Source organism: Biomphalaria glabrata, chromosome 14, assembly GCF_947242115.1.
Source record: "Biomphalaria glabrata chromosome 14, xgBioGlab47.1, whole genome shotgun sequence".
Classification (NCBI taxonomy): Eukaryota; Metazoa; Mollusca; class Gastropoda; family Planorbidae; genus Biomphalaria; species Biomphalaria glabrata.
The window spans coordinates 1,078,577-1,091,861 of NC_074724.1; the positions used below are offsets into that span (position 1 = coordinate 1,078,577).

General features: G+C 34.8%; 1 protein-coding gene across 1 annotated transcript; it reads right to left on the minus strand.

Annotated features, from left to right (window-relative positions):
* Positions 1 to 427: 427 nt before the first annotated feature.
* LOC106075185 (uncharacterized) lies at positions 428 to 7,507 on the minus strand. Its single transcript, XM_056010412.1, has 6 exons — positions 7,343 to 7,507; positions 5,956 to 6,057; positions 2,561 to 2,606; positions 1,841 to 1,960; positions 1,666 to 1,731; positions 428 to 1,518 (listed from the first exon to the last, which is right to left on the minus strand). The coding sequence occupies exon 6, from the start codon at positions 1,460 to 1,462 to the stop codon at positions 557 to 559; it is 906 nt and encodes a 301-aa protein (XP_055866387.1). The 5' UTR covers positions 1,463 to 1,518; positions 1,666 to 1,731; positions 1,841 to 1,960; positions 2,561 to 2,606; positions 5,956 to 6,057; positions 7,343 to 7,507; the 3' UTR covers positions 428 to 556.
* Positions 7,508 to 13,285: the final 5,778 nt, after the last annotated feature.

A 13,285-nucleotide genomic window follows, 5' to 3' on the forward strand; every position in this document is an offset into this window, starting at 1 on the left:
AAATTAAATGTAAGTTTTTAAGGTATATGAAAAGACAACTGTGTTTTTTTTTTAAAAAATTACTATTTTTTTAGCTAACTCCCTTGAAAAACAAAATATGGTTGCTTGATAGAAAAGAACTTTAAAAAAAAAAATCAAACAACACACTAGAAATTTAAATTCGATTAATTATATTTTATTATACCCGACAACTTTTTGTATTTGAAATGTTTGCAAAATTTTAGATTGCATTTTAAATAATTAAAAACAACAACATAAGAACTACATCTAATATTTTTTTCCCACAATCCCACAAACCTGATCGTCGATAGCAAGTTCTAGATCTACAGCTGGCAGATTTGGTTTGTAGTTGAACAGGTTTTCAATTATTTTAAATGTAAATTACAAACAACAACATGGATAAAAAAAGGAAACAAAACATTGTAAATTTAAAGATAACATACACAATTTATTTACATAACTCAAGACTAAAGAGATTTGAGTTTGAGGTTCAGAATGTCAAGGGTTCTCAAAGACATCTTCAAGGTGGAGCTGGACAACTCACAAGGGAAACAACTCACCAGGCAAGACCAGCTCCACTGTAATTTAATCCAGACTTGAGACTTCCACTGTGGACAAGAGTAGACCAAGCCCAGTGGTCTCTATTCCCCAGACAGTGGGCATATGCTCCACTACTTCCTGGACATGTACAAGTTGTATAAGTAAACTTAGATCTACCATCTACCTTTAGTATGTCCTTCCATTGACCAACACTGACCTGTTTAGAACATCCATGAGGATGTGACACTATAAAGGTCAACTTGTGTTTAGATCTAGAGGCTTTGTATTTGTTCAAGACTTTCCTCCAGACATTTTCATAATGTTTGCACATTCCCATCAGTTTATTTCCTAAAGTTTCATCACATGTCACACAGTACAACTCACACCAGTCAAACTCAATGTTTACAAATCTAACACTGACCTTATCAACACTGACCACTGGACTGTCATGTCTATCATAAAACAATCTCAAGGTTGTGTGGTTGGCCTCAATGTCATCAAAAACCACATGTGTGGCTGTGAGCACATTAAACTCCCACCACACATTGCTGGGTGAGTTTGAACCTTCACATTTTCTACACCAACACTTTGTGTAGTCAGTATCTTCATAACCTTCATCTTGTCTGATTCCATCTTGTTTGACTCCATTTTGAAACTTGTTTACATCCCACACTTTTCCACTTCCTGTCCTCAAGTTTCTTCTCTCACTCATGTTAAAAAATGGATATGGTCGAGTTGTCTTTGGATAAAACTTTGGTCTGCCTGGACTTGACATTTCCACACCAACTCTAACTGTGAGGTCAGCTATAACTTTGATGTATTCATACAAATCTTTGTCTTGAAGACCTTCAGGTAAATGATTCAAGGTGAATGTATCAACAGGTATAAACTGTCTATGACCTGGATTCTTCTTACAGCCCATAAGATATTTGTGTAGATCAGCTTCTCCACCTTCTGACTCCTGAGTTTCATGATCACCTGGAGAACAAGGGAATAAACTTGATCCAATGTTTACAATACAATGTACAGTATTGAGTCAATCAAGAGATATCTATAAATAGATCAAGTCTAACTCCTGTATTGATCTCTACAGTTAATACACTACAAATTAAATTCAAAAGTTACCAATTAGTGGACCTTCAAACTCATCTGACTGGACTTTGGACTGGTCACTGGTGAAATGATAAGAATCTGAAAGCATGAAAGTTAAATAACTATTTTATATATTCTTTTTTTTATTATTATTAAAAATAGACTTATACAAAAATCTTTCTCTATCTAAACATTTACAAAAGTTTACCTATATCTTGATTCTCATCCCCAAGACTGGAGAAGGCTGCTATGTCAGTCTGATCCTTAAGAAAAACTTAAATAGTTTAAATACATGTGTCTGTCAGTCTAATTTTTTTTTAATTTTTTTCTGAAATAACAAAAAATATAATTCAAAATACTGAATTTTTACATAGAGATAAATATAAATATTTAAATTAAAGTTCTAGAAGCTGAACATAGACCTAACATTGCAACAACTTGAATTTAACATGCTACTTATTATTGTGCTGAAATTCTAGGGAAAAATTTGATAATAAAAAAAAGCCATAAAACTATTTTTAAAGTTAGGTATTGTTTCACTCTGATTTTATACCATTAAGTAGAAAACACCAAATTGTGGGAGATGAGTGGACAGAAAAATAGAGAAGTGCGGATCTTAGAGAGGAAGTGGAGATGGATTGGTCACATCATTATAAAAGATACCTGCAAGAGAGCTAGGCAGGCCTTAGAGTGGAACCCCCAGGGAACAAGATGCAGAGGAAGACCAAAAAGAACATGGTGACGCAGTGTACTTGAAGAAGCAGAAAGACCGGGAAGAGCTGGGTATCCATCAAAAAGCTAGCAAGAGACCATGGAGAGTGGCATGTTTTTGTCGAAGACCTATGTTCCATGAGGAACTCAAAGGATAGATGATGTTGATCATAAGACTAGTTTTAAAGTTAGGTATTTTTTCACTCTGAATTCATACCATTAAGTTCACAGGTTTCTTGAGAAAAACAAAGGTCTGTACTTTTCTGGAAATTAGAATAAAATATGAATATAAAGTTGCTTTCTTTATATATATATATATATATATATATATATATATATATATATATATAAACAAATTTACATCAATGAAATATTCTCAGAAAAAATCTAATTTTAATATCTTTTTGCTTGTACAGTAAAATTAATGAATTATTTTGTTGTTTTATAAATTGTTTTAACTAAGATTGACTGCATTTTTTGTTGCACTTAGACAGAATGTAATACATGTGAAATGCTTTATAATGAAATGTAAAAAAAAATTATAATTCATCAGGTTTTGGTTGTTTAGATTTCAATTTAGAGCTCCAATTGACTTTAAAACTACTTTTAGATTAATAGATCCAGATTCTAAATCTAAATGTCAAATTCCTTAAAATAGAATAGAAAATAATAAAAGTGACAACTAGTAATAAAAGAAAATATTTAAAAAATAATCGTCAAAAAACAAAAATATAAAGAAACACAAATGAAATAAAAAGATTAGTCTAATATTTCTTATGTATATTATTAGTTTTAATAAGGCCAATTTTATCCTTATTACAAAAATGGGCTATTTTTATCTAGATCTGGCAGCCTGGTAGTGTGATATGCAATAATAGATGTCTCTCCATAGTCTTGGGTTTGAATCCTGCCCACTCCATCCCTAGTCATCCTGCCTGAATTTTTGCAATTAGAAAAAATGTCTGTAACTATATCTACATTTTAAAGAGTTCATTTTAGATCCTATCTAGTTGATTTCAATTATTTTTTTTTAAACAAAGATATTTACAATTTTAGATTTAGTCTATAGATCTTGTAGGACTACTTTTTGTTTATCATTTAGATCTACAAATTTAGATTTTATATAGATGCATTAACTTTTATTTACATCTAAGAAGGCCTATATCTAAGCTCTAAAGATGGATATATCAATAGACTAGATGTAGTTTGAATAAAATTATTAATAGCTCTAGACTAGAAGCTAATGTACATTTAGATGTGGATATATATTGTTATAAACTTGGTGGTGGCACAGATGGGGGTAGTGGTGTGAGTGTAGTCAGCCGACGCAATTCGCCCCAGGCCAGCGCTAGACGAGCGGTCAACCGTGACGAGCTCCGACGGTCAACCGAGTCGAGTATCAACAGGACGGTTCGGGAAGGATCGCCGTCGTGAACAGAGCTCATGAGCGTCACGAGAGTTGTAGTCATATGACCACCTAGAAACGTCGAGCGGCGTTCTGTCCGGTTCGAGAAGGCCAGTAGGGACCCTATATAAAGAGCGGAGGTGTCGCAGTCAAGACAGTCGAGAAAAGGGGCTCAATACAGCAAGGTTCACGGCAGGGGTTCAGAGCCCGGTTCACTACAGTCCGGTCGACTACAGCACAGTTCAGCGGTGTGGTTCTGTACGGATCATTACGACGGTTCAGTGCGGAGTACTATCAAGTACAGTTGAGGCGAACGGCGTCTTGATCTTGGTCTGTGATCGAGTCCGACACAACGAGCCTAGTGTGTGAAGTTAGTCCTGAACTGTTGAACCCAGTGCAAGCCCGGAACGAGTCGGAGTTGCCAGTGCAAGAGTTGATACGGCGGAACGGTGTTATCGGAGAGATATTTGTACAGTGTACGTGTTGCCAATAGTACAGTATTTGGCTGTTATTTATTCGACTATTAAAGTGTTACGTTGCTTTGGAGCCCTGAGTTGTCAAGTTCTTTAAGTTGGTGGTGTAAGGTGCAGTTTGCAGAGAGCCTGGATAGTGAGATTCGTAACAATATTTTACATTACCTAAGATCTAATAAGTTATATTAGTTTATTTAGATCTACACCAGAGTCTAACTTTTAGATTGAAATTTACCGTTGTAGCTTAAGTTATTTAAATAGTACAGATGTTAATTTTAAAAAAAGAAGATAATTATGTTCTATGCATTTCAAGTGTCAATCTAGACATGCATGTTAATCATAGGCTTAAACTTCTGATAAGTATTTGGTTTTTCAGGCTAATTCGGGCAACCCATTCAATCTTTACTGGCACTACGGTAGGAGCACTTGTAGTTGGTCGTTGTGCTGGTCACAAGACACCCTCGTTAACTGTAGGCCACAGAAAAAGATGACTTTAATAACATCGTCTGCCCTACATATCTTGAATGCAGGGTCTGAAAGGAATACTTTTACAAGATATACAAGTCCCTTAACACACAATAGATCTATTTATAGGCCTATACTGATTATGGATCTAGTAGAATATTATCTGAACCTATATATATCATAAGATCATCTATAAATTGATTAGATAGGAGACATCTAAATCTACTCTAGCTCTATTATAGCAAATTTGATCTATTTTTTATAGATTTTAAATCGAAGTCTAATTTAATTTAGATATAGATCTAAATGTATATGTTAACAATATTTACTTGTAAATCTAGACATAAATAGATCTCTAAACGTAAAGGTTAATTAAGTCTACTCTAATTCTAGATCTAGACTCTACACAAGCTAATCTAGAAAAGAAAGAAGAATGGATTTATCGGCTGCAGTATTCGTTACTCGTAGTCGACACATTAATTTACGCTTACAATTCAAATATCTATAACAATATGGATGAATACAATAGTATTTGACAAATATAAATCTAGGTTTTCTTAATATTTTAAAATATATAAATATATGATCATGTATTACTGATAGACTTTATTTTACAAACACCATAAATATCGTATAGATATAATAGATCTATCAAGACTGCTAGTTTTAGATTCGAATAATTGAATTAAATTTTAATTCAAAAGTAATCGCACTCATATAAAACCAGATTTTTCCTCACTTTAAAATTGTAATTTGAATTCTACATTTGTTATTGTCTTTTTTAGTATTATTATGTTAATATATTAGAAACGGAGGATTTATCATTCTCAGGCACTTCCATGGTCTGTCTAGCTTCGTTAAAGAGAAACAAAATTCATTGTAGTCACTTTGATGATTGTAAAAATGACAATTAATATTTACTTTACCCTCCCTGGCATATCAAGGTTAAGGGTGAAGTAAAGAAAAAAGTATGAGATAAAAAAAAAAGTTGTTTGTACATGTTTGATATTCTACTTCCTAGTTAAAACCTCACGCAGGACGACGGGAGAGGGTAGCGAGTGTCATGCACTTTGGATTGCTTCTTTGCTAGGTGTGTGTGTGTGTGTTGTGACTTTTTTTTCACTATAAGGATGCGCTGTTTCTAAGGACGTGCTATGTTGGCGTCATTGGATCTTTTTGTTTTGCTTGGGTATCAGATTTTTCTTAAATTTATAGAAAGAAAAACTTAAATAAGAAAACTTTTTTTAGTTAATTTAAACAAATACAGACTGTATCTTGATTCTCATCCCGAAGACTGGATAAGTCTGCTAGGTCAGTCGATACTTTTCTATCAGTTTGACTTTTTTTCTTGCACGACATATTTGACCAGTTCTAAAAATAAATAAAAATTGGTTCAAAGTAATGACCTTAACATCATCCACCCAATAGATCGCAATGTCTAAAAGGGACACACACTCACAGGGGGTTGGCCGCACCGGGTGACTACAAAGTGGGTCTGATGTTCTGGGTCTAGAGCAAATCTTTGTTCTCTGAGGCTGAGTTACAATGCACTTGGGGCCATGTTGGCCATGAAATAAATAAGTGGGCATTTAGTTAAAGCTTTTCTTCTATTAAACATTAGAGACTAACGTCCAATGTTGTAAGACCATGTTGGTCACAATGTGCGGAGATGCGCTTATTAGCAGTAGTGTTCACCTATCTGAAATAGTATGATATATGTTTGAAAAGGTACACACTATATCTACATGTTGTAAACCTGGTATTTGAATGTTTGTCATCATATTGTAAAACTGGTATTTGAATGTTTCTCATCATGTTGTAAAACAAAATCTAAAAGAAGAAACTCAACGATGATTGAAGGTTAAAACTGTTTCTCTATTCACTTAGATCTGAAACGTCTCTTCTTGTTGGTTTAAACACTAATTTTATGGACCACTGGAAGGAGTTGAAGGTTGTATACTGACATTTCAATAACAATATTAAAAAAAACAAACGAAATAGTCTCTCCATTATGGAAATTCAACATGTTTTACCACTGTGCTAGTTAATTGCTCACAAAATAAAAACAACCGTTTAGTAAAATTTGTGTCTTGATTGTCCGGATATATCTGTCCGTGATTATTGTCACTGGTATACCAAGGTTGCTATAAAACATTTCCTATAGAAAACAACAGACAATAATTACGACTCATTGATGAAGTGATTGGTTAATGTTTTGTTTATTGAGTCACGTGTTGTCATAGACAATAAATACACGCGGAAAGTTTAAACTTAATCCCAGAATGCAAAGCGGAATAAATAATATTTAAGAGAATGAAACCTTGCAGAGAGATTGAGTGACTTTGTTAAAACTTGTTAAAAAAAGATTTTGTTGAAATACGAGAAGACACATTATTAGATGTTACAATTGAACAGGTTTGTGAATTTCTTTATGTGACGCTTGCCGCTATTTACCCTATTATAAACTAACACCTTATAAAGAATATAACACTTAGTTGCATTGATAATTAGTACAAAAACAAAAAACTAAATTGATTGGATCTAGGTGACGTCTTGGATATCTACATTAGGTGCATCTTTTTTATAAATCGTATACATAATTAAACATTAGAATATAGGTACACAAAATAATAACATAAATAATCATTGTACTTACGTTATTGAAATCGTATTCACATCTCTACAGTCTCAACATCTTCCTAAACTATTTGAACATACACATAATTGCTGTTGGCGTCAATCTGTCGTAACGGATGTGATTCATTTCCTAGAACACTTTGTCTCTTGACTGTAGAGCGCTATTTTAGGAGACACTCCCATCCACGTAATTGGGTATTCAGAACTTAGGTTGAGAAAATTCCCGATTAAGTAAAAAAAAAAAAAAAAAACAAACAATGACGTACAAACTACGGCCCGCTGGCCACATCCGGCCCGTGATGTTATTCCATCCGCTCCACTGACAAGTCAACACAAAGTTTAGAAAATCCTCTGTTCACAAAAAAAAATTGCAGTAATACTAAACCATCATATAATTTATATAAAGAAAGAGTAGCTCTTTATAAACATTATAACATTAAATACCTTTATGAAACCAAACACATAAATAAATAAGGCGACATTCTTGGTTCGAGACGCAACTATTATATTACACCTAGGCTGAAGGACTGATGGCAATGTTTACCAAAAACAAACAATAAAATAAGTCGGTTGTTGCGAGCCACAGAGCTATACACATTGTAACTAGAGACATAAAGCCATTTTCCAACAGCAAATGCATAAAAATAGTGCTTGCTAGCAATGATGGGAGAAATCAGTCCTGAAAAGAAGAATGCTTTTGAACTTGTCAGCCTTTCTTCTAATAATTAAAAAGCAAGGGAAAGATATCTCCTTTCAAAACAAACAGACAAATCGGATTTCAAAATGTTTTCTATTGCCTCTGACAAATTTACCGAAATATCTGATACCGCTCTAAATCTTGGTAATTGATTTCGGTACAAACAGCAGTTTTATAATCAGAGAAGTTGGTAGCTAGCAAAGTCCTGTCTAAGAGATTTTAACCATCACAGAGGATCTTTCTCTTGCTTGGGAGAAATTACTTGGAGTGACTACTGATGATGCCACAAATATGGTGGACAGCAAAAGTTATTATAAATATTGTGGAGTCAAATGGTACCAAGTCTCTGTGGCTTCATTGAAATATTCAACAATATCCATGTGGCAGCTGTTCAGTCTGGACCATGGGATAATGATCGTGTTCATATCCAACAAAGTTCAAGTTTTCAAAAAACCATCCACGCCCAATGTGTCAATGTGTTCCTAGACAGAGCTACAGCTTACCAAGCAAGACATTCCTGTTTAACAAATTGTAAGTGATGCAGACAATTGATTTGTAATCTTTGTTCCTAGAAGAAACGTTTCTAAATCTCCGAAAACAAGCGTTAATGGTGATCACAATAATTAATTAATTAATGTAATTCTACTTTTAGTAGTAACGTCTGTAATATATAAGATAAGATAATGCAGGACTCAAATCATGCCAACAATAAAAAGTCTGACATTGTTAATTTCAGTCCTTCATTTAAAGAAGAAGAGAATTACGTTCTAGACGTCTCCAGGTGACATTCTACTCGTGCATGTTAATTAGAGACTGAACTTCTATAAACTCATTGGTTTTTTCTGGCTGATTAGTGTTGTGTACGGTCGTTGACTTGTAGCACCAAACTGCTAGTAGACAGTTAAATCGATGTAGACGTATTATATTCTAACTTGTCAAACTTGAAACAGCTCATTTGTGAACAATGCTACATATCATTTGTATTATCATATACTATAGTTTAATATGAGATGAAATAAATAAATAAATGTAGTAGACTTTAGTAAAAATATAAAATGGTATTTGGAACAAAATCGAGCTTACAAAAATACGTCTTTTCATTTCAGCATTCTGGAGTCGCCAAATGTACCCAAGACATCTTACGACAGTGGCGCTTTTAATGCATCATTCACACTGCATAGCCACAACCAATCGATAATGTCTTCTCACAGTCACAATAGAAACACACACACACACACACACTCCATAACATTTCAGCAATTCTGCATGGTCTAATTGCCCTATATTATCTAAAAATGCATCATTTTTAAAATGTTCTCTTGACAGCTAAACCTTCCATTAAATTCGAAAACAGCCCTGAAGAAGTAGACTTCGGTGCTACAGTAGACTGCCTATGCATTGTTAAAGGTATAGGACAAGTAAGTACGATGTTCAGGTGGTATAATACAGTCACTAATGTATTAATCACAAACACGTCAAGACTGACTTTTGTGGCAACTGAACACAGTCGAGGTTTAAATTTACAAATAAATTTTTATGTTCATTTCATGGCGTTGTAGAGAAATAATTTATTGACTTTTTGTTTTTTAAATGATGATTTTAACGTATTAGTTACAATTTTATTATTTTTAATTTAACTGAAAATAATTGTTTGTTTTTATGATGTATAATATGAGTGGCATTGTTTTGCTTAGTATTTTATTTCTTGTAAACCCTAAGCTAATGCGGTGTGTCTTTAAGTTACAAATACGTCAACATTTACAAGCAGTCGAGTTAAACGATGTGAATAAAACTTCGAGAAAAAAGAAAAAAGCTGAGAAGCAATTAAAAGATTGGTCTTTGTGCAGTCCACATGACGCCCTGGGCCATAGAAACTATCATCAGCCTTATAGATCACAGGGTCTGAAAGGGGAACTTTTTTGTTCTTACTGTTGTAGATAGTATGTTTAAAATACTGGCAACTATTACAATTGGATCTGACAGACAGACAGACAGGTAATTTACTATATCACAGGTCATTATCTTACCCAATTTAAATTAAAGTTACAAAAGTAAAAGTCTGATAATCAGTTGTCTCAGTAATATACTACAAACATATACTTCCCAATATATAAGAGGACTCGAGATAGAGAGAGAGGGGGAGATATATATACAACAATATAATGACATTATAACGATGTGAAAGTATACGCAAACATAATTAGTAATTAGATAACAAATAGATAGCATAAGATGTGGGCAACATAACCTATAGGCAACATCAGTTATAGCTAACTAAACGAATAGACAGCATAAGATGTGGGCAACATAACCTATAGGCAACATCAGTTATAGCTAACTAAACGTATAGACTGCATAAGCTATGGGCAACATAACCTATAGGCAACATCAGTTATAGCTAACTAAACGTATAGACAGCATAAGATGTGGGCAACATAACCTATAGGCAACATCAGTTATAGCTAACTAAACGTATAGACTGCATAAGCTGTGGGCAACATAACCTATAGGCAACATCAGTTATAGCTAACTAAACCTATAGACTGCATAAGCTGTGGGCAACATAACATATAGGCAACATAATATGGACATAGTACTACATTGGCTAAAATCTCCTAGCAACTATTCAAAGCCTTATCTTATCATACTAGCTACATACATCTCTTGAAAATAATGACGTCCTCGCGTATCCGTGATGTAAAAGTCATTCCTGTCAGTACTATACTTGACCTATATCATGTTTTCCTGGCTTATTCAAGTACTTCGCTATGTGCTCTAATGACACAAGTCCAGTATCTGAAGTGTCATTTACATTTACTGTTTAATAATTCGTTTAGGCCAGTTTAAATTTTAAATAGTATTTATTGTATAAATACTGGTTTAACACAGCATAATAAAATAACTTGTAATATTACTTCCTAATGAAGCGGTTCTCAACCTTTTATGCTCGGCGAACCCTTTTTATAATCCCCCACTCTGCCGCGACCCCCCCACACACACACACATACAGTCACCTTAACCTTGTTGATGTCCAAAGAGCTGAGCCGAAGGCTCTTCGAGCTCTAAGCTTGAAAAAATAACCTGTTTGGACGCCAAACAGTAAAAAAAAAAAGCCTGTGTGAACACACAGTTCTGTTTGGGAGAGACCGTAGACAATGCCTATATAAAGCATTGCTGTTGACCGATGCATTTGGCCCCCAACGCGTGGGCTAGACACGGCCGAAGGCCGGGATTACACCGGGATCTTCTGCCATTTTCTTTCAATGTACCAAGCTAACTGTGCGGGGTCCGCCATTTATGTAACGGTCCCTTTGAGGAACAGAGCATGGATGTGGGACGTGTTCGTGGGGACTTTTTTACAACCCCGCTCGTGCAATGGGTGGACTCTCGTCTACCCGTGGGCATCCCCACGGGAGTCTTGCTTTGCTACCCATTTAGCCTAACCACTTCCTCTATTGGTCGTTTCCACGCGGGCGCCACGATGAGGCAGAGTAGCGTGCCCGCGGTCACCTTAACCTGCAATATTTGTGGACGGGAATGTCTCTCCAAAATAGGGCTCCACAGTAACATGAAAAAGTGTTTGAAATGAACTATAGTCGTTCTACAACTGTAAAAGACCAACATGAGAACATTCGACGCTTTTTGTTTTTAATTACGTTGCAAAAAGTTTTTTTTTTAATTTTCTTGTTTTCTATGAATGTTAATGTTTGTTTCATTGTTGACTCTATAGGCCTCGTTCTCCACATTCTCTTTTCTTTGATTAACTTTCTCTTGTTCCAAGTCCATGTACTAGTGCTGGTCCATAATGAATTTATTTCCATTGACTAGAATACAATAGCGTATTATTGACGTGATTTCATCTTCACCAAAGAAATGTTTGATCCCGCAATGGTGACGCATTGATGAACAGTAAATTCATTTGTGGAAAATTGTATTCTGCAACAACGAAGATATGGTAAGCAGCAGCTAGTTTTGAACAACCATTATATAAAACAACATAATAACAACAACGAAGATATGGTAAGCAGCATCTAGTTTTAAATAACCATTATATATAAAACACAATAACAACAACGAAGAAGAACCAATAAAAGAACATGTATACTTTCCAACAAGGAGGATACATTTACTAAAGGTGCCCTATGTATCCTCTGGATGTATGCCATTGTTTATATTCGTCAACAATACATTTTTTTTTCATTGAGTATTAAAAATTGACAATGTTTTCATAATTTGTTTGGTAATAATGTAATTTGAGTAATGTCCTTTACCATCACCACCACTTGTGTAAATCTATATCCACTATGGGACAAATATATTTGTTACAAACAAACAAAAAATTTGATACAAAAAACTGCCCCCTTCCCGATTTTTCGATGGACTTAAGCGACCCCCTGCAAATGGTCACTCGACCCCAAAGGGGTCACTACGCACAAGTTGAGAACCCCTGGATTAGAGGATCAAATATTGTGTTGGGTTGGGGGCGGTGTTGTAATGCGGCCCGTTTTATGGACGGATTGAAAAGTGTTCCGGGCAGGACACACACACACACACACACAAAAAAAGATATCAACTATTTCAATCGTAGCCAGGCACACACACACACACATACAAATATATCAACTATTTCAATCGTAGCAAGGCACACACATACACAAAGATATCAACTATTTCAATCGTAGCCAGGCACACACACACACAAAGATATCAGCTATTTCAATGGTAGCCAGGCACACACACACACACACACAAAAGATCTCAACTATTTCAATCGTAGCCAGGCACGCACACACACACACACAAAGATATCAACTTTTTCAATCGTAGCAAGGCACACACACACAAATATATATCAACTATTTCAATCGTAGCAAGGCACACACACACACACAAAGATATCAACTATTTCAATCGTAGCAAGGCACACACACATACACAAAAATATCAACTATTTCAATCGTAGCAAGGCACACACACACACACACAAAGATATCAACTATTTCAATCGTAGCAAGGCACACACACACAAATATATATCAACTATTTCAATCGTAGCAAGGCACACACACACACACAAAGATATCAACTATTTCAATCGTAGCAAGGCACACACACACACACAAAGATATCAACTATTTCAATCGTAGCAAGGCACACACACACACACAGAGATATCAACTATTTCAATCGTAGCAAGGCACACACACACACACACAAATATATCAACTATTTCAATCGTAGAAAGGCACACACACACACACACAA

Coding starts and splice junctions, on each gene's coding strand:
- LOC106075185 (XM_056010412.1), bottom strand. CDS start 1,462: ATGGGCTGTAAGAAGAATCCAGGTCATAGACAGTTTATACCTGTTGAT.